This window comes from Otolemur garnettii, unplaced genomic scaffold, assembly GCF_000181295.1.
Source record: "Otolemur garnettii isolate 467f Iridium unplaced genomic scaffold, OtoGar3 scaffold00067, whole genome shotgun sequence".
Classification (NCBI taxonomy): domain Eukaryota; kingdom Metazoa; phylum Chordata; class Mammalia; order Primates; family Galagidae; genus Otolemur; species Otolemur garnettii.
This window is the reverse complement of record NW_003852462.1, coordinates 7,418,439-7,440,856: the sequence shown is the minus strand read 5'-3', so window position 1 is coordinate 7,440,856 and position 22,418 is coordinate 7,418,439. Positions and strand designations below refer to the sequence as shown.

The window sequence follows — 22,418 nt, the reverse complement described above, 5'->3', positions numbered from 1 at the left end:
GATGATGGCCAACATGCACAAACTAAGGGGCAATTTCTTAGTCACTGACCTGTGTGTTTCCATTGGCCATGGAGGGTCCATGGCACAGCAGGTCAGGGACGTGGCCTGGCCCTCTTGGCCCCACTGGTCCCTCTCTTCCACCTGCCTGGCTCCTGGACACTGGGACTCCTGGGGTCCCCAGGCAGGGCAAGGTCCCCTCATCAAGACAAGGCCAGCAGCCCTGGGAATCAAGAAACCAGCTGCTTCAAGGGTAATAAGGAGGCTGGGGACAGAGAATAAGCCTCATGGTGACCCTCAATCTGGACTCTGCTATCTCCGGGGAACAACAGCTGGAATCATAGCCCAGAGGGGCGTCCTGTGAGGCTGAGTGTGAAAGACGCAACCTGCAGGATGGAAAATAGCCCAGGGGCTGACACTCCGGGTCAGGCTCAGGCCAACCAGTGTCCTGCTGCCTCCACAGTGTCAGGAAGGGTTTGCTACATGGGGAGAGGAAACTGGGGCCAGGGCTGAGATATCTTCTGGGACAAAACACCCACAGGGCCAAGTGTCTGCCCAGCCACCATGCCCTCCTCCCTCACAGGGCAGGGAAGGGCATCTCCGCCTGTAGTGACTGTGTCCCCTCAAGGTGCATGAACATTACTACAGCACCCATGTCCCCCAAGCCAGGTCCTGACACCCTGAGGCTTGACAGCCCCTCGGAAGGAATTCTGCCCTGCTCTTCTGGTTTCAGCCAAATGCTCTGTGAAAGTTGAAGGGAGACAGGGGAGGAAGCGAGGACACACGCCCTCCTGGGAAACACGCATCCATTTAAGGAAGGAGAGCTCATCCCACCGCAGCAGGTCTATATACAGTAACATGCGGTCCCTTCTCCTGCGGTCAGGAAAATGTCGCCTTTGGCAGATCCCTAGGGCTAAGGAATGGCCCCTCTGAGTGTAGCTGAGCAGCCGTGGAAGCCACCCCAAGGCAGGGCCTGCCCACTGGCCCAGCTACCGGGGCTGCCCAGGCTCAGACCCTGCCCTAGGCTTCCCCCACTTCAGGGGCAACAGGGCACCAGGAGCAGACAGGCAGCCATAGGCAGGAATTAAATAGTGGCAACTCGTATTTATTACAATTATGTACAGGCCTCTCTCATATTCTGCAATCTATACATGATCACACAGGTGAACGTGTGCTCCCTGCAGGGAAGGACAGAGGCATCTGTGGGTCAGGAGGGCCCCGGGCCAGGCTCGTCAGGGGATTAGCTGAGCCGTTACATGGCACACGGGGGCGGGCCCAAGTGCAGGGTGGTTTCATTTGTCTGGGAGGACAACAGGGCACAGCTGAGGCTGGGGACAGGCACCCCAGGGCTGTGGGGACAGGGCTGGAGAGGGTGAGAGAGATGGTGGACACCAGAGGAACTACAGCTCCTCCTCTGCCGAGGAGTGGGCAGGCAGGTGACGACTAGCTCTGGCCATGCGCGGTGTCACGGTAGTCAAGACACGCAGCAAACATACCCCGGACAGGATGTCTGTCCGGGAGAGGGGCTGGCAGGGGCTGAGCTGAGGAACTGGCAGGCTGGGGCTGGCGGGCAGGTGAGAGGAGGCTGGTGGACAGAGCCGCGACCCCCACCTCGCTGCCAGGCCACAGCGCAGCCGACAACAGCTCTGTCCCCTACCTGGGTTCCAGGACCAGAGGAGGCGGTGGCTGTGGCCACCATCATGGACAGGCAGGCAGGGCTAGTCCCGCTCACTCTCATTGCTGGCGCCCTCAGGCCGCCGAAGCTTCTCCACCTGCTCATTGATCTGGCCGTCCCCGCCCCGGCGGTCCTCCCTCTGCACCCCCAGGCAGTCCTCCTCGTCCACGTGGCCCACGTCGTCCTCCTCATCCTCCTCATCTTCCTTGTCCTCCCTCTTCTCCTCCTCGCCCTGCACCTCCAGCCTCACCTGGCCCTTGACGTCCACCACACCCTCACCCTCCTCCTGGGGGCCCAGCAGGTGGTACGTGACCGTGGAGCCCTCAGGGCTGTGGCCCTCCTTCCCGGGCGAGGACGACGTGGACTCGTTGCTAACCGGGGAGATGTCACTGCTGCTGTGGTGGTTCACGGCCGCAGGGCTGGAGGGCGATGGCGACTTGACTGGAATCTGCCAGGAGGGGATCTTCGGGGCTGAGGGGGACGGAGGGAACTGCCTCCTAGCAGAGGAAGCAAGAGAGGAGGTTGGTGGCAGCTCTCGGGACTCAGACCCTCAGGGAACTTGGCTGTGGTGGGTGCCCCTGGTCCTGCCGCCTTGGGCGAGGGCCCCTGACTCGGTAGCTACTGGATGGCCGGACCGGGAGGCCTGCCACACCCTGAAGCTGCTTCCTGTTCATCTTTAGCACTGTGTCACTGCCTCTACCTGGTGGCCAGGAGAGGGAGAAGGCGGGGAGCCCAAAAGGGCTTAGGCCCGGGGACCCTGGACCTCAGTTCTCACCTGTCTATGGCCTTGGCAAAAGGGCAGGGTGCCACTCACAAAGTGGTCAGAGACATCAGAACCTAAAGGGCAATGTTGGCCCACTTGCTAGAAAACCTCTGAGCTCAACTCTCTGCACAGGGAAGAGTGGCCCTCTCTTCCACTCCTGTGTTCCCTTCCTGGGCCCTGAGCCAGCAGCCAGCCCAGACCAAAGCCAATTCCAGGAGAGACCTGGAGGTCAAGTCTAGCTGGCAACGGCTCAGAGATGGAGCTCTCCGGCAGGCGGGCCCAGCTCTGCCTGAGCCAAGATGACCAAGCCCTGTCCAGTCCCACCAGCACTGGCCTGGGCATTAGCTCTCTAGCCTGGCTTGATTTTAGTGGTGTGGGACACACACACCAAGGCCACTTACCCACAATGTCCTGATCACCAACAAGAAATCTAATGTGCAATTTTCTTGATTCCAATGTCAACCGACGGCCTGCTCTCTCTGTCCCCACCTCAAAGGCCCTGATCTACATGAGGGAAAATGAAGGATTTCTCCTAATGACAACCCTCGGGACCTTTCCTGAGCTGGGCCACACCTCTGTCAAGGACTCTTTCCTTTCCTCAGGGAGGAATAGGAAGTGGGTAGCCTAGAAAATGGTGTCTCCTGGCAGGGCCACAGACCTCTCCACACCCTACTCCTGACTCCTAATGAAGTACCCACCTGGCTGCACCCCCACCTCATAAGGGCCCCACTAACCAAGCAGGGCAAAAAGAGTGAGACCAACCATCTCGGTTCCCAGGGCTAAGGGGCTGCTGGACATCAGACTTCCAATCTGAAAACCAGGATAGTCCCAGGAAAACCAGGCAAAGTTGGTCACCCTACATTCTGGGCTATGCTGGTGACAATGTGGTGTCACTGCTCAAGAATGACAGCGGAAACTTAGGAAGCTGAAGGGAGGCAGGACTGGCTCTGCCTAGGCCTCCGCAGTGGTTCTCTTCACGCTAAGTGGGCACAGGGACTGCTGGCCTCCTGCAGAGGCTTTTTTAGGGATAAAGCTGTGACCACGAGGTCGCCCAGGAGTCAAGAAGGAGGGGGGTGACCTAGTCTGGAGCCCATCCCCCATTTCAAGATGGGCCGAACCAGGGTGTTCCCTCAACTCATAGGGCCCTGCTTTTTGGTTCAAACTGTCCTTGATAAGGCCTTGGCAGGTCTGGGGAACTGTGTGAATCTCCCAACTCTGTGAGTACTGCAGGCTGTCCCCTGGAGTGGGCAGGAAAAGAGAAGCTAAAACAGTCCCCACTCCCAGTGTCTGGATCACAGGGCTTGGTCAGCGGCCAGACACACAGGGTCCTTGGGGGCACCCACCCCCAGACTGCCTAGCCAGCCTAGGAGCTCCCGGTCCCCTGTCCCAGGCCCAGCCAGAGCAGAGTCCAAGCCATCTCTCCTACCGATTCAAAAGAAGCCCTTTCAAGGAGTTAATTTCCGACTTGAGTTCATTGATATTCTGGGACTCCAAGATCCAGTTCGTAGATGTAGTGGCCTGGAAGTCAAAGCACAAGGATCAGATAGGGGCCCCTCCTGCCCGGGCAGGAGGGGCTGCGGCTCCAGGAGGGCCCTGGGCACCAGCAGCAGCATAAGGGGCATTCTGGGTCTGCTCTGGCAGCCCAAGGAGAAGGTTCTGCCTCTACCCACACAGGGGTCTGCCTGCCTGTGTCTCTCTGTATAAATGAAAACACCCTCAAAACAAATATTCCCACAACTCTGTCTGGATATCTGATGACATTAAGGAATTATTACATGTTTTTAGGTGACATGGGATTATGCAAATACAAAGTAAAATAACAACAACAAAGGAGCCCTGATCTTGTGGGGAAGCAAGCGAACAGTCTGCACATGAAGTGATACAGGTCTGGGGTTTGCTTTACCTGGGGTGGGGTGACAGGACACCTGGATGAGGCTGACAGGACTCCTGACCCCCTCTGTGTCACAGTGGGTGTTTGAAATGCCCACTAAGACAAAAGACAATACAGTAAACCTGGACCATCCCTACACCAACTACCCTCTCCACCTAAATCCCCCCCCCCCTAAGAAAAACCACCACCACATACAGAAGCAAACTCACTGCTCAACACTGGCGGGTATCTGGGCCTGGCACGTGGATGCCATCTGGAGCCTCAGGGATACCAATGACAGTTGAGTTCCTGCCCAGCCCATTCCTGCAGCCTAATCTCAAGCAGGCCCACAAGACAGGCTTTGCCATGAGATGGGACCTTCCCACACTGCTTGGGGACCTCCTACTCCCCAGGAGCAGAGGCGGCTTACCAGCAGCTCCCCGGATCGGGCCCCCACCGTCTGCAAAGCTACCCATGGGCACGTCACCCATTCACAGCTGTTCTCCTGAGAAGACTGGAGGCTCAGCACAGAGAAGCCACCAAGCAAACGACTTGACGTCGATTTCTTCCTCAGAGGCGGCCCAAGGAGGAAACAACAGCCACAGTGGTCTCTGACAAGCACTACCCTTCAATGCACATCTTTCCCTTTGAGTGTAACAGTGTTTTCAGATAATTCCCGAGACCCGCACCTTACTTTGGCCAACCCTATTGAGAGAAATGAAGAACAACATCCCCCAGATGGGGCTGCTGGTGGCCAAGCTGCCTGGGAAGCATGTTTATGGAGGATGATCCCTTATGTGCTGGCCTCAGCGTGAAGGCTACAGTCAAGTGCCCAGTGATGCAGGGCCCTCTCCAACACACTCGTCATAAGCTGGAAGAGGGGACAGTCCTGGCTACTCCCTGCCAGTTTGCTGTGGATTCTGGTGGCCTCGTGGAGGCCTGGCCCCTGATGTGGGGGCTGCTGTGGGCACACCCCTACAGGCAGCCCAGCTGGGCACCTCTGCAGGGAGAAGCCCCTTAGAGGGGCTGCAGGTATCAGGAAGGAAAACCTGGATGGCCTGGGAGTGAGCGCCAGCATAGCCTCCACTCTCACACAAGTTCCCTCAGGGTCCCCCACTCCAGACCACCAGACAGCAAGGACCCAGGAGCCACTGTTCTGGCTTCTCTGAGACATTGAAAGCCACAGCAGCCCATTAACAAGGGAGCAATTTCCACTCACCGGCCTACAAAGGACTCAGATTTCCAAACGCATATGGTGCCAGATGCCAGGATTTAGAAATAAAATCTGACATCTGGGGCTTTTTAGCCAGTCTCTTTAAAAAAACAGTTGTAGAAAACTCACAGCCTTCGGTTTTATGTAGGATTTTTAATTACTTAAAGCTCTTCTTTTTAATTTTTTACAGTGCTCCAGTAGGAGTTTGGAAGTTAGTTATAAAAACTTACATTACAGCTGAGAAAACACAGTTCTGAATCTGGTTTATGGGGTAACCGAAGTCCTCACACACAGGCTCAGATGCCAGGCCAGTGGCCCTGCCACGGGCAGAGAGGGCGGCAAAAACACCACCACAAATAACTCCGAGGCCACTCCCACATCAGCATGATCTCGGCCCCTGCCTCTGTTCTCATATTTGTTTTTGAGACAGAGTCTCCCTGTTACCCCAGGTAGAGTGCAGTGGTATCAATATAGCTCGCAGCAACCTCAAACTCCTAGGCTCAAATGATCCTCCTGCCTCAGCCTCCCGAGTAGCTGGGACTACTGGCGCCCATCACAACATCTGTCTAGTTTTTGTTTTATTTTTAGTAGAGCTAGGGTCTAGCTCTTGCTCAGGCTGGTCTCAAACTCCTGGGCTCAAGGGATCCACCCGCCTTAGCCTCCCAGAGTGCTAGGATTACAGGCGTGAGCCGCCGACGGCCCCCAACTCCTTCTTAAAAGGCAACATGTGGTCTTAATCTCAAGCACAAGGCCTGAAAACAGTTTTCCAATTTCCGGAATGGCTCCTGGCCATTGGTAGGCCAGTGATCCAAAAAATAATAGAGGCAAGGCGAGCAGGTGGGGTAACCAGCCCCCCTGCAGGCTTTATAGCCACAGCACACACGGAGGCTGGAGGTGGGGACAGGTAGCCACAGCCGCCTAAGGAGGAAGGGCAGGCACCACATCCACGTGTGGAGCGGACATTGGGAAGAGATCCCTCTTCACAACAGGCACTCGGATTCCAGCAGAAATGGAGAGATACCCATTTCACAGATTTTTGCAAGGCAGAAGATTTCAGCCCTGGCCCAAATCTAGCTGTGCACTGAGGGACTGCTTACTTGGGAGTGACTCAGAACGAGACCCTTCTGCACATAGGCTGTGTGGAAGCATCTGGGAAGCAGCTCCCATTGGCCACACAGCTACAAAGTAGGGAGTGGAGATGGGGAGGCCAACAGCTGCTATGGAGCCAATAGGCCACTGTCTCCTGGGCCCAGCCTAAGCCACTACCTAGGGGATGACCCCTATACCCACACACATAGAACCCAGGGCCTGCACAGTGCCGGGAGCTGGCTGGAGCCAGGCACCATCCTAAGCATGCAAATAGTCCAATGAAGTAGATACTATTATAGCTCCTTTTTATAGATGAGGGAATTAAGACTCAGAGAGGGTAAGTAACTTGCCTGTGGTCACAAAGCTAACAAATGGCAGAGCCAGGATTCTACCCCAGGCAGTCTGATCCTAGAATCGGACACTGCCAAATTGCTTCAGATTTAGATGGAGGCATGGATACTACCTCAGTCTATCATGGTTGGTTCTAACTCCTTAGGGTCACAAACCCATGAAACCTAGCTTCAGAGAACCTGTCCCCTGCAGTACAATGTCTTGGATGGGGCAGGTGCTGTTAACTCAGTGATGGCACATTCCTCCCCTTTCTGTTCACAGGAACCCCTCTCAGCAATGCTGTGACCTGTAACAGAACTTGCAGGTGGAGGCCAGCCCACGTCTGCACTGACAGCCTCCAGAGCGGTGGAGATGTGGCTGCCTCGACAGGTCTGCAGGCAGAGGGTGGCCTTCCCTCCCTCCTGTTGGGAGGTGACACAGAGACAGAAAGGGTGGCCCCCATGATTAAATGCCACATCAACCACACAGCAACTGTCACATTTCTGTGTAGGGCAGTGTTGTTGCTGTTGCATAACCCTCTGAAACTAGACAAAGTCAGGCCCGCAGACAGAGGCCCTCTGGGCACCAAGGACAGAGGAAAGGCTGTGTGGGGCAGGCCTGGGCCTGGGAGGTCAGAGGGGCAGGGACAAGTACCTTGGCGGCAGCCAGCTCGTGGGCGAGCTCCTGGACCTTCTGCTGCTGCTGGATCAGCAGCTCCTGCACAGAGGCAAGAGTGGTCTGTAGCTGGGTCACTGGGGAACAGAGCAGGTGTGACATTGTTAAGCTGATACTCAGAGATTTTTCTCTTCATCCACACACCTAGGAGCTGCCCATGTTCCTGCTCCGCCTAATTTATCTGCAGCCCCCCCCCAGCCCCCACCATCCATCTAATTTATCTGCACTCCGGGTAATCTGCCTGCACTGTGTCGAACCTCTAGTATTTCTACTTTATCTTTCCATTGTGTAGTTGTCCGTGGTCAACAGTATATCCGTCTAGAACCTCTCCCCTCTAATTACAGCTGGTTATGATTTGCTTGGCTCTCCCGGCTTCTACAATGCCACATCCCTCATCTCAGCCCCACAATGTCCTTGTGGAACTTGGAGAAAGTATGCAATCCTGGTAGAGACACGACTCAGGCCTCAGCAACACACAGGAGTGGTTAAAACTGCAAAGCTCATTTCCCGCTGCTCCTTCTCGCCCGCCACACCCAACCCAGAGCCTGCCTGTGCAGCACCCTAGGGTCACATGACCTGCCAGGCCTTGCTACTGCTAATGTCAGCGGGACAGATGAGCCAGAGGATTGCCCAGAGGGACATGGACTCCTGCCTGGGATGGGGCTGTCCTGCTCTCTATGCTCACGTTTTGGATTCAGAGCCAGCCTCCATCTAGTAAACAAGTTTATAGAGGAGAGAAGACACCTCTAGTGCGACAGGTCCCAGCTAATCTGGGCCATCATTGGGGCACTAGGCAATGAACGTGAGCCCTGTAGAGTCGATAACAGAGGAGGTGGACGGGGTCCCGGGAGCCACAGTAATTACAGACTCTCTTGACCTCGTGTTGGATTCTTAGAGGGAAGGGGGAAAACCACTGAAAACCCCCCTGAAAACCTCATAGAAGCAGAAATTAAAAATGAACTTTACAGCCCTTAGAAAGGCTGTCATTTTATTCCCCTTATTAATATTCTGAGGTTGGGAGCCTTTCCGTAAAAACATAATTAATTGAGGCCGCGCCGACAGTAAACAAGCAATTTCAAATTAAACCGAAATGACGGCGGCTTCATTTGCAAATGTGAACAGATTCTCAGAGCAGATAAATGAAGTCACCACATAAAGTGGAGACGGAGAGAGATGGGAGGGGGCAGAGAAGGGGCTGTTCGGGGGAGGCTTTGAGGGGTGACTTGATGGAGTCATTAATCTTTACCTGTCTGGGCCACGCTGCCACTCAGCTCGGAGAGACTGGCCTCCATCCTCTCCAGCTGCTTCCTGTCCTCTCGGCCGCCCAGGATGAGAGGGAGCAGGTATTTCTACAAGAAGCAGATAGGGGTGAGGAATGGACACGTGATAGGTTACTCTTCAATAAGCTCAAATTCTGCCCCTCAACTTTCTCCGTCATTCTCAGGTATTGGAAACCCCATGCAAACACTATAAATGAACAAGATATTTGAAAAGTTTTATAACCGTGTAAAAATTCTGCCGGAACAAGGACAGGGAATAAAGAGGGAATACAGACTAGAGAAGTCACTTGGGTCTGCTGTGATGGGTAACTTTGGGGTTCTGTTATTTTTCTTAATGATGCTTTAATACTTCAGTAATGAAAGTTTTAAATTCTACTTTAGAAGTTTTAAGTTAAAAATTATGTGGAAGGATAGCCAAGAAATCGATACAGCTGGCTACCTCCAGGGAGAAGTAGAAGGGAAGTTTCCCCTGCATACTTTTCTGAATCTTTAACATTTTGAGCTCTGTGAATGAACCACTCATTCAGAAACAAATGAGTAAAAATAAATAAATGAAAAAATGACTCAAGAAACTAAAGAAAAATCAACAGCAGATTTCTGGGACCCTTGGTTCTTTTATCAGGAGGTAATACACGAGTGTTTCAAGGCTAGTCTGGAAGAGGTCAACCTTGGTCTTTTCCTAAACTAAGCCTAAATCCTCAGCGCAAGCTTCTTTTATCTAACAGTCAAAATCAGTCAAATCCCCCCCAGAACTGAAATCCAGGGATGAGAGGGAGAGGACTGGGGAAGACCAGAAGAAACTGGCTCTGTGGGAAAAGATGGTGGACTCTGGAGGGCGACCCGCAAGGGGGACAACCAGGAAGAAGGCACAAGGGCTATGGCTGGTAACTGGCCATGAGGCTAGGCTGCCAGCTGGAGGAGCAGGTGCTCTGAAGCCTTCCTGCTCAGGACGGGAGACAAAGCCTTCCCGGGGAAGGGAGTGAGACCTGCTGCCAACTTTAATGGGTGGCGCCTGGGGTAGGGCAACACAGGCCTGGTGGGGGTCACCAGAGGATAATTTTGGTTCTTAATCTATCTGGGCTCTGGAAGGAGAGAGGACAGAAACTTCCCCATTAAGGTTTCTGTACTAGGGAAGGCAAAGAAGGTCTCTCACGAGGGCTTAGTGGGAACTCATTTCAAGAGCGACTCCTAAGTGAACATCATTATTTAGCATATGTATAGAAGCATTTGCTATTTTGCAAAGTGCTTTTCCACCACGGTGTGAATTATTACCCACAACTGAGCTAAAACTCATCACAGGCAGCCTTACGTTTCAGGTGGAAAATGTCCCAAGTATGAAAATCAAGAAATTCTCACACATGCAACCAACTAAAAGCCTCATTTCTGAGATCAGAGATGATCCAAGATCAGGGAGGGCAGGTACACTACCCAGCCTATGTCTCTATAAAGCAAGATGATGGCTTCTTACTGCTCCTTTTTTTTGGAGACAGGGTCTTGCTCTGCTGCCCAGGCTAGAGTGCAATGGTGTCATCACAGTTCACAACCACCTCAAACTCAGGGGCTCAAGTATCCTCCCACCTCAGTCTCCCAAGTGGCTGGGCCTATAGGCTTGCATCATCATGTCCAGCTAATTTTTTAATTTTTTGTAGAGATGGGGCCTCACTCTCTGATCACCGCCCAGGGTGGTCTTGAGTTCTTGGGAATGAATAATCTGTCTCAGCCTCCCAAGTAGCTAGGACTGTTGGGAGGTACCTCCGTACCCAGCTCTGGTTTTAAATACTAAGGTAGAACAACGGTGTATAAAGTACTTCCACAGGCCAGGCGTGGTTCTAAGCCCTTTCCAAAGAGGCACTGACTCCTGTGATCATCACTACAACCTCCTGAAGTAGGTACCATTATCTGTTTTACAGGTGAGAACTGAGCCTGTGCCCACACAGGTCCTCAGAGGCAGGGCCAAGGTTCAACACAGGCAGCTGGGCAGGGTGTCCATGCTCTTACTCACTACATCACTCTGTCTCTTACGCTGCTGGGCACTATCCTAAGAACCCGCCAGGAGCTGTCCATGGATGACTCTCACGATCCTGCTGGAGGTCGAACATGACAAGAGGTGGGTTGGAGCCTGCCAAGCTTCTCTAGCAAAGCAGGGAATCACCCCAGGCATCTCCCCCAACCTCCACCACAGCTTCCCCATTGTCACCAGGTTCCAGGGATAAGTGGGGCAACATCTCTGTGCAGTGAGCCAAGGACCCATGAGACGGAGGCTAAACGCCAGAGGGGAGCAGGGACATAGGACATGCAGCTGCTGAGAAGGTGGCTCACCTTGTAGAGCTGATGAAAGCCAAATGCAATCCCTGCCATGATGATGGCCAAGGCACCATAATCTCGCCATCGGGAACCTGCAGGGCCTGAGGAAGGGAAAAGAGAAGCATTAGGACAAGTGGCACATGGCATCCTCCCTTGGGGAGGGCAGACGTAGTGCCTCAGTGGCAATGTCTCCTTGCCTCCGATGACAAGCAATGGCACCCAGACGTGGGCAGTGTATGATTCTCAGCAACATCAGTGCAGCCTTGCCCTCCTCTTCCCAGGTTCTCAGAGACACCCGCCTCAACTGGGACAGGAGTGATAGCCAGTCACCTGGCACTGTGTGCTGCTGGGTGAAGGTGTCCAGCAGTGAACTGAGTCCCTGAGTGGCAGAGGTGATCTGAGGACCTACAATCTGGTCTACCTCCAGAACAAAGGATCTAGAGAGGATACTGTGAACAGACTTGAGTGTGCGTAAATTACACCTACCCAGGGCCCTACCACACCAGGGATATACCAGGGGCCGCTACAGAACAGAGAGGATGTGTGGTGAACAAGATGGGGTGGGACCTGTGGTGAACTAGGCCTCCCTGCTCTGCTGTCATGCTGAGCCAGTGGAGAGATGATCCAAGTCTACAACTGACTGAGCGAGGCAACTCAGATGCTGAGTAATATGTCCACCCAACAGGGATGCGAGAGTGGGGTGCTGGGGAGAGGGGCCAGGCAGCAGGGCCCTGGAAGAGACCTGCTATCCTGGGGGCAGAGGAGGAACAGACACAAAGGAGAGAAGATGGGTCAGTGTAGACCAGGCGACCACCCAGGCCTTTCCTAGGAAAAAAGAGCCATCTAGGCCCAGAGAGGCAGAGTTGTGTAAGCCAGGGAAGCAGCGGAAAGAGGCAGATGGGGTAGGGTCACTGGAAAGTGTGGCTAAGGAACCCGAATAGTATTTCACAAGCAGTGGGGAGTCGCTGAAGGGTCTGCATTGGGAGTGCCAGGATCTCAGAGAAGTGGGAGGTGGAGGCAGCCAGTGGTGAGTGGGTGGGGAGGTGGTGGCTCGTGCCAGGGTCCACAGAGGTGGACAGGGGCTGGGGCAGAGGCTAGGACCGGAACCAAGTGCAGAGCAGCCCTGGAAAAATGCTCTGGAAGGAGCCACCAGGCCTGGTGGGGGAGCAGACTCCAGGCCCAGTTCCCCGGGGAGTCCCAACTCCCTAATACAACTGCAGCTGCACAGAGGGGAGGGGAGGAGAGGCCCCTGCTGCACCCCTGCCCATGTACAGTCCACATCGTCACTGCCCTCTGAGACACACAGGAAACCATCAGCTCCACTCTGAGCCCTTCAGGAGTTACCCTTAGGCCAACAGGTGTGTGCTCTGCCTACTCTTAAGAGATGTGCCCTCGGGAGGGGCAGAGGCCACTGTTCCAGAGTGTCCAGAGGTGTGGAGCACAGACCAGCATGGAAGGAGATCACAGCCCTGACGGGCAGTTACCCAGAAGGCCCTGGATGCATGCTGCTGTGAGACGGAATCGGGCCTCGGAGGAGAATCGGGGGAAGGGCAGCGCCGCCAGGTGAGCAGCTGGTCTTCCTCCCTCACAGCCACCTGTCCTTCGCCTTCACTGCTCACCTGCGCCTGTGAGCTCTTAGGTGAGGAGGGGGCTGTTCTTTAGGTTCAGGACAGGATGTGGGCCCATGGAGACCAAGAGCTGCTGGCAGGAGGCACAACACACAAGGAATCCAGTCACAGAGACCCCAAGTGGTAAGGGAGACACCCCCTCTCCCCACTGCTGAATGGGGCTCACAGGAGGCAGAGTGGACATGAGTGGCAGGCTTGGCGTCTCTCCTTGGTCATCCCACCCCTAGCCCCCAACCACAGACTCCACGTGAGATTCCCTGACATGGCCCAGCCTTGAGTCTCAGTCTCAGCCCCTGACTCCCAATGTTCCCCTTTTTTGAAAAGGTGACACATATGGTTTACACATCAAATCGCATCCTGTCCACCACAGCCGTGTCCTGCACACTCTTTCCCTAACCACCAGATACTGGGCAGGCTGCTGGCACGAGTTTCTCTTCCCCCTGTTTGCAGTCTTCTTTCCTTCTACAGCCGTATAATATTCCGTGAAACTTTCCCCACAGACAGGCAACTAGCCCAATTCCCATCTTCCCCCATTTCACACAACGCCACCATCTCCCACACAGGTTCACGAGCACCTGTGAGCCGACGAGCCCCTGGAGGCCGGGTCACGGGCTCCTGCACGTCATGCGAGCTGCTGCCACGCCGCCTACATGGGGCCCAACAACATCGCCCCACAGCCTGTACACAGCGGCTGCTCCCCACAGCAGCGCCAGCAAAACGTGTTACTAAGACACAGAGATTCCTGCCAACACGGCAGAAAACAGAACTTCACTCTAGACCTAATTTGCATCCATCTTATTTTGAGTGAAGACTGAACGTCTTTTCATCAGTATTTCCTTTTCGGTGTACTGTGTGTTCTCCACTTTTCTACTTGATTTCTTTTCTCTTATCACCTTAGAGAGACTTTTTATATAGCAGAGATATTAGCCCTTTGTGATATGAATCGCAAATATCGTCTCTCTTTTTCTTTTGACTCTAGTAATGGTGTTCTGTGGCATGGAGACATTTTCCTGTTTATATAAATTTACCAATCTCTTCTTTTATGGGTTCTGGGGCTTGTGTCACGGCTAGCTAGGACTTTCCCACTCCCTCCTGAGGCTGTGCAGAGACCCTGGGCATTCACCTAAGAAACCGTCCCAGGAGTGAAACAAACTGCTTTGCCCACAGCAGCCATCCCCACCCGACATGAGTTGCCTCTCGTTAAACAGGGAGCTCTGAGACGGCGGTGGCATGTGGATCCTTCACCTTGACCCTGAGGGGCCGGGCACTCAGAATCCCGCCAGGGTTCTCCGTGTTTCCTTCTCTTCTAGTCAGCTTTGCTCACAAAATCTCATGTACAGTTCAAGTTCATTTTTAGGAGGGAAAAGGGAAGACAGAGCAACTCTGTCACTCTTTGAGAGAGTCAGCGCTCAGGAAGGCTTTAATCCATACCTAGTACATCCCTCTTGCAGTCAAAACCCTCAGAGAGAACATCTTCAAAATGGGGGCTGCATCCAGAACACAGAGTTAACCACTGACTTTTCAAATACTCACTACATCTCTTAGAAGCAGCAGTTGTACCCAAGGTAAAAACTTGATCAGAACCCAAAGTTTGCTGGATCCTTCTGCTCTCCTGCACACGGAGAGCACCACAAAAAGCACAGCCAACTCCTCTCGGGTCCTCTGAGCCAAAGCTGAGCTCTTTCCAGGGCCCTGAGCTCCTGCAGCCCCTAGAAACACCTGTGGGTCCCTGCCAGCCTCACCCTTCACCCCTCACAGCTCCTCGCTCCTGCCATGCTCACATTAAGAACATTTTATTGCCCCCTGGTTTTCATTATTAATGAAAAGGGACCAGAATGATCTTTCCTAAAGTTCAGAGAGTCTATAAAGACAAGAAGCTGAAATGCCATTTTACTCGTTTTGGAGATGTGTGATACAATTCTGTCTTGTGGCAAAATCAAAAAAGAGAAAAACTAGGATGGAGATGACCCTCGCCCACTGCACGTATCTCAAGGGTAACAGACCAGAGCTACCCCAAGAGCTCAGGGTGACCCAAACTGGCTCAACCCCCCCGGCCACAACCACCTGCATTCCTGCCCCTGCCCACCAATGTTTCCAAGTCAGTGGAGACCCATGAGAGACCTGAGAGCAGGGCACCTGGGAGCATGGCCTCCTGCCTCCACGCTCCTCAGATGTCCAGACAAGGGCAGAAAACAGGGCCAGCCACTCATCTGCTCTAGCTGGATGAAGACCTTGGATGAGTGAGCTCTGTAAAAGCTTCAGCCCCTCCTGTCTGGTCCACGCACAAGGCAGATGAGAGGGCAGGAAGCCAGAGGTCACAGTCCCTGGTGTCACAGCATCATCCAGATGCTTCCCAAAGACACCTTTCTCTTACCAAGCTCTTGACAAGGTGACAGGGCTTTGCTAGCCCCACAGAACCCAGGAAGTGTGAATTCCAACTCTGGCTCAGACCTGAATTGTCTACAGCGCCTCCCCAGCAGGCACTGCCAATTGACAGCTGGTTCCTTACCACAGCCTCGGTGTCTCTGAGGCTGCAGCAGCTAGCACCTGCTCGACTAAGTGGCCTTGGGACTGCTCCAATGCTATGGGCTGCAGTGGGGAGGACTCTATGAACTAACTTAACGTGCGCCCTGCCAGTCTCCATGGAGGTCTGTCCACCCAGAAGCTCAGGGCTTAGGTGAAGCCTTGGTGGACAGCAGCCACATCAGCACCAGAGCTATTGCCTTCCACAGCTCCTCACCTGTTCACCGAACACCAATAAAACCCAACAGCACTCAATTTAACTATATCTCAGCAACCAAGAAATTCTCAGCTAGAGATGAGAGCAAAGATCGTCCAATAAGAATACATGCATGGGCCTGGGACTCGCAAGCACAACACGGCAATGTTGAGCCTGAAATCGCTAAGGCGTGGGCTCATCCATCAACACCCTAGAAATCCTACAATCCAGCAAAGGGCCATCAGCAATACAGAGCTGAGAGCAAAGTTACCCTGCTGAGACAATCTGTGCTTTAGTGATGTGCTAACTGACAAGAAGGAGAGACTGTCTCGTCCTTGGGGACAGCAGCGGCAGCCCACATATGCAGCTGGCAGTGGCAGGCATCGGGCAGGCCAGCTGAGTCCCCTCCACACTGAGCAAGGTGGGAGCCCCAACCCCATACAGCAGTGTATCAGATCAGCCCATCAACTTTGCCTGGAAGCCACCCTGAAAATGAAACGCTGTGACAAGGCCATCCTCAGTAAGGCCCTGGAATAAAGCCAGTTCAAGGAATCAGTGCTTGCTATAGCATGGAAGTGCTGGGCCACAAGCACAGAGAGATTGGTGACAAGCTCAAGGTCCCACAGGCTATGCTGAGGAGGCTGGCAGAGCGTGGCAGGTGTGTGGGGAGGGTGACAAGGAAGCACATGGCTTTGGATGGCTAGTAGTGGTCAGTCAGAAGGGCAAACCAACCTAGAAAGCACAAGCAGACACAGAACATTCTGCTCTGAGCTGGGGGACCTAGGCAGGGTGTATGGCAAAAGGTACCACAGTAGCCTAAAGCAACCACAGTTGAAAATCCAAAGCTTCTCTCCCACATACAACCTTTTCCACTCCTCGTGGGCTGCAATGCTATCAGTAGTGTCATCTTTAGGCACGAAGGGCACAGAGGGGCATATCTATATCCCCTCTTCAGAGATTAAAAAATATGAGCCCTGAATAAGCTGTTAAAAATTCAGAAGAGTGCAAAACTAGAGTCAAGCTTATACGGTCAACTGATTTTTGACAAAAAGGCCAAGGTAATTCTATGGGGAAAGGATAATCTTTACAACAACGGTGCTGGAACAAACAGACATCCCCAGGAAAAAAATGAAGCTTGACTCTTTATATCCTACCCCAAAATTAACTCAGAACGGATCCCACACCTAAACAAAACAGCAACAGCAATAAAGCTGCTGTAAGGAAACAGGAAACTCGGAAGAAAATCTTTGCAATCCTGGGGTACACAAAAGCATCTTAAGATACAAAAAACATGAACCTAAGAGGAAACCGTTGATCAAATGGTCATCATCAAAATTTACAATGTTTGTTTTCCAAAAGGCACCATCAAGAAAATGAAGACAAGCGATAGGCTGGGAGAGAATATCTGCCAGACATAAATCTGATGGAGACTTGTGGCTGGAACAGACAAAGAGCTCCACCAACTCTAACAAAGACAACAAGGTGGCTTTTTAAGTGACCAAAAGATTGGAAGATACTCTTCCCAAAAGATATATGATGGCCAATAAGCGCATGAAAATCTGCTTGACGTCATTAGTCATTAGGAGAATGTCAATGTAAAGTACCGTACAGTAAGGTCCTGTTCCATGTGAATTAGGATGGCCAGACTTACAAACTGAGAATACCAAATGTTGGCGAGGATGTGGAGCAGCTGGAACTCTCACACATTGCTGATGGAAATGCAAAGTGATAGAACCATTTTGGATAATAGTTTGACAATTTCTTGTGAAATTCAACACATATCTAACATGTGACTAAGCCATTCCACCCCTAGGTATTTACCCAAGAGAAATGAAAACATAAATGTACACAAAGCTTTGTACACAGAGGTTCTTAGCAGCTTTACTCTTCAGAGCCCCAAACTGGAAACAAGACAGATGACTGTCAGTTGGTCAGTGGATGAAGACTGTGCTGTAGGAAGCAACAGAAGTTGGCAAACCAGGGCCAGTTGGTCAATCCCACAGCAGCCTGTCTTTATACAGCCAATGAACTAAGAATGGTTATTACATTTTTAAAGGGTTGTAGTAGGGTGGGGCTGAGGAGAAGAACAAGAAGAGAAAGAGAGAAAGGGGAGAAGAGGAGGAGAATCTGACAGAATCGCACACAGCTCAGGAAGTCTGACACGTGTCAGTCCCAGCCCTTTACAGAAAAGGTTCACGGACCCCTGGACTATAATTCAGAAATAAAAAGGAATGAACTACATTTGGATGATACATCTGGATATATGATATAGGTATACGATATATACCAGGGGTGCCCCCGCAAATGTACATACATTTCAAGTGATCTTGCTGGAAGTAAAATCGATCATTCCCACAAAGTGTACAAATTGCAGGTAAAATGGGTGTAATGTGTCTGGGTACACTAGACCAGTAACAGTACCTTCAATTCAACTTCAAAAAGTAACACGTAGTTAACATTTGTTAAAATGTACGTCCAGTTTTTTGGCACCCTTTGAATATGAATGTGGATCAATCTGAAAAGCATTATGTTAAGGTAACGAAACCGGGTGCGGTGCTCACGCCTGTAATCCCAGCACTCTCAGAGGCTGAGACAGGTGGATCGCCTGAGCTCATGGGTTCAAAACCAGCCTGAGCCAGAGAGAGACCCTGTCTCTAAAAAGAGCCAGGTGTTGTGGCGGGCGCCTATAGTCCCAGCTAAGTCCCAGCTACTTGGAAGGCTGAGGCAAGAGAATCGCTTAAGCCCAAGAGCTGGAGGTTGCTGTGAGCTGTGAGCTGTGATGCCACAGAACTCTACTGAGGGTGACAAAGTGAGACTCTGTCTCAAAAAAATAAAAAAAGAAGCCAGGCACAAAAGACTACATGCTGTATGGTCCCATTTATATGAAATTTTTTAACAAGCAGAACTATAGTGACAGAAATTAGATGGTGGTTAAGAGGACCCAGAGGTGAGAGAGAAGACTGATGTCCAAGGCATAGAGAAACTTTTGGAGGTGATGGAAATTCTCTGTATTGTGATCACAGTTTGGGTTATGTGAGTTAAATGAGTTACAACTCATTTGTACAATTCATTGAATTGCACACGTAAAACTAATGAATCTTACTGGATGTAAATTATACTTCAAAAACTACCAAATGTAGCAATTCCACTCCTAGATATCTACCCAAGAGGAATTCAAACATACATCCCCATGAGATTTGCACACAAATATTCTTGGCAGCATTACCCTGGTCAGCCAAACTGGAGACGATGTAGATTCCATCAGCTGTGAACTGGTGGACAAAATGCAGTGTAACCATACAACAGAATACTGCTCCACAATAAAAAGGAAGAATGTGTTGACTCACGTGCTGCAGATGAACCTCAAAATACTATGTTAAGTAAAAGGATTCAGGCAAGAGAAATCACATATTCTGTGATTCCATTTACCTGAAATGTCCAGAAAAGGTGATGGAAAGTAGATTAACGGTTGCTTGGGGCCAGAGGTGGAAACGGGGATGAATGGTAAATGGGCCCAAAGGATCTTCCTGGGGAGACAAAGTGCTCTAAAGCTGATTTATGGCGATGGTTGCATCATTCAGTAAAGTTACTAAAAATCATTGAATTGTACACTTGAAATGGATGAGTTTTATGATATGTAAAATGTACTTCAATAGCTTTGTTTTAAAAAATTATTTTTTAAAAAGAGGAGTCTAGAAACAGACCCATGCGTATACAGTCAAGTGACTTTTCATAAAGAGACAACTCCAGGGGGACATGATAACCTTTGAACGTAAGGTGCTGGCACAACTGGATGTCCATACAGAGGAAAGTGAACCTGACTGTCGCCGCATGCCACACACACAAAGTAACTGAATATAAAACTAACACTATACAACTTCTTTCTAGAAGAAAACATTAGGAGAAAGTCTCTCCAAACTTGGGATAGAAAAAGTCTTCTTAAATAGGACACAAAAAAGGGAAAAAACAGATGTCATAAAAATTTAAATCTTTTGCTTTTCAAAAGGCAATGTTAGCCAGGCACGGTGGCTCACACCTATAATCCTGTGACCAGGGAGGCTTAGGTGGGAGGATGGCTTGAAGCCAGAAGTTAAAAACTAGCCTAAGCGGCAGAATGAGACCCCATCCTCTTAAAGAAGAAAACAAAAAGGCAAACCACAGACCGGGACCGACTGTTCATAATACATCTAACCAAGGACTTGAATCCAGAATGCATAAATTTCTTTCAATTTAGTAAGAAGACAACAATGGGCAAAAGATTAGAACAGACATTTCCACACCAAAAGCCATGCAAATGGGCAATAAGCTCTTAAAAAGATGCTCAGCCTGACCGGTCACCACGGAAACGCAAACCCAAGCTACCACTGCACACTGTTAACATTAAAATCACTAAAATTAAGAAGATGGAGAACACCAACTGTTGAGGATATGTCGAAAGTAGAACTCTTGAACACTGCTGGTGAGAAGGTGAAATGATGCAAGCACTTTGGAAAACACGTCAGCAGTTTCTCATCAAGTTAAATACATTTAACATGTAAACCAGCAATTCTACGCCTAGGCAGCCACCCCAGAGAAAGGAAACATACAAAGATTTATACACAGATCTTCAAAAGAGTTTTATTCTTAGTAGCTCAAAACTGGAAACAACCCCAAGTGCATCAACTGGTGGACAGATCAACTGTTATGCAGTGGACACCACTCAACAGTGAGAGGCAGGGACTCTGGCGTGCACAGCAAAGCGTGACTCTCAGCACAAGTAGCCAGACACAAAGAGCACGCACTGCACAGTTCCATCTACGCAGAAACCCCCCCCCAAACAGCACACACAGCATGGTTCTGTCTACACAGAACCCCCCACATACACATACAAAGAGCACTCACAGCACGGTTCCATCTACACAGAACCCCCCCCACACACACACACAAAGAGCATGCACAACATGGTTCCATCTGTATAGAACCCCCCCACACACACAAAGAGCACGCACTGCACGGTTCCATCTACACAGAACCCCACCTCCCCCCACAAACAGCACACACAACACGGTTCCATCTACACAGAACCCCCCCACACACACATACAAAGAGCACTCACAGCACGGTTCCGTCTACACAGAACACCCCACACACACACACAAAGAGCACGCACAGCACGGTTCCGTCTACACAGAACTCCCCCCCACACACACACAGAAAGAGCACACACTGCACGGTTCCATCTACACAGAACTCCCCCCACACACACATACAGCACACACAGCACGGTTCTGTCTGTAGAACCTGGGAGAGCCTGCAACAGAGCAGATCAGTGGGTGCTCTGGATGCAGGACGTGGGGTTGGCTGGCAATGGGACACAAGGGAACCTTCTGGAGTGTTGAAAATGGTCTATGATGTAGCCAGGTATGCAGGGGGTATATACTTACCACACTCAAATTGTACAATTAAAATGGACGTTTTATGGAGATTACACCTCAATAAAGCTGATTTTTAAAAAATAAAGTCTGTTCAGGAATTTTTTAAGAAGCTAAAGGAAGTCAGTGGTGACAGAACCCCGCCCAGCAGTGTGGACTCTCTGCTCCATTAACAGCTGAGATCAAGGGAAGAAGCAAGACCTCAGAATGCTAATGCCGCTTGTAAAAATGCACCCAGAGTATTTGATACATATAAAAGAATATAACATAGAACTGTAATAAAATTAGCAATTCTAAACCCACCTAATATACCAGCTAAAACTTTCCAAACACCACTGGAGCTACTGTGCTCCTCCCCAGTCCAGAGGCACCCATGACCTGAACTTAGTGTTTACCAGAACTCAACTTTCCACAGGACGGGCAAAGCTGACGAAGTGCCCTGTAGAATGAGGACGGTGACTCTCAGCCTCCCTTGTGGATCGGGGTGGCTGTGCGGTGAGGGCCAGCCAAGAAAGAGAAAGTGGAAATGACCTGGGCAGTTTTCAGGAAGTGCCCTTAGAAGGTGGCCTGCCCTTCTCTCTCCTTCTTTCCCCTCTCACTGGCTGGATGGCAGATGGGACACTTTGGGGGCACAAGACAGATGCCAGCCAGGCATCAGGGATGCAGAACAATGAGGCAGAGCTGGGTTCCTGAAACCGAGGAAATTGTCAAACCACTCCTTGGTTTGAGTTTTCTCTTATCTGTAGGTGATTTTATAAAACACACAGTCAGTACAGCCATAATCCCAGCTACTAGCAACACCTAAGACTCCTACTAAGAAACCTAAATGAGGTTCCCAAATGAAGAAACCTAAACGGCTTCATGCAGTTCTCCCCTGTGATTCTGGCCCTCTTCGACATCCACAGTGGCATTTATTTGGCCCCCATGTAGCATCAAACCAGGAGCAACACACAGGAAACAAAACGGTAAGAGCGCCTGCTAATCTAGACCAGCGAGGAGGACAGCAGAAGACAGACACAATTTCTTCAAAATTTCAGAGAAATACTTTCCACAAACCAACCAGTAACTTTTATGTAGCAAAATATGAGATTTGTCTCTAAACTAGCAAATAAATGGGGGAGAGAGAGATGGGAGCAAGAGAGAGATGGAAGCGAGAGAGGAAAAAGAGAGAGATGGGGAGAAAGAGAGAAATGTGGGAGAGAGAGATGGGGAGAAAGATGAGAGAGAGATAGAAGAGAGAGAAATGGCAGAGAGAGAGATGGGGAGAGTGAGAGAGGGGAGAGAGAGATGGGGGATAGAGAGATGAGGGGAGAGAGAGAGGAGAGAGAAATGGGGGGGAAAGAGAGATGGGGAGAGTGAGAGAGAGGAGAGAGAGATGGGGGGAGAGAGAGGAGACTAGAGAAAAGGGGGGGAAAAGGGGGGGGAAGAGAGATGGGGAGAGTGAGAGAGGGGAGAGAGAGATGG

At 51.2% G+C, this 22,418-nt stretch overlaps 1 protein-coding gene across 2 annotated transcripts in view; it reads right to left on the bottom strand.

Annotated features, from left to right (window-relative positions):
- Positions 1-1,074: 1,074 nt before the first annotated feature.
- Positions 1,075-22,418, bottom strand: part of PEX14 (peroxisomal biogenesis factor 14) — a 139,898-nt gene continuing 118,554 nt past the window's right edge. For both annotated transcript variants that reach the window (XM_003793265.3, XM_023515176.1), the window contains 5 exons: positions 11,212-11,297; positions 8,859-8,961; positions 7,592-7,689; positions 3,862-3,953; positions 1,075-2,169 (listed from right to left, as the gene is read on the bottom strand). In XM_003793265.3, coding sequence (XP_003793313.1) covers positions 1,716-2,169; positions 3,862-3,953; positions 7,592-7,689; positions 8,859-8,961; positions 11,212-11,297 — 833 coding nt within the window. In that variant the 3' untranslated portion in view covers positions 1,075-1,715. The remainder of the gene's footprint in view (positions 2,170-3,861; positions 3,954-7,591; positions 7,690-8,858; positions 8,962-11,211; positions 11,298-22,418) is intronic.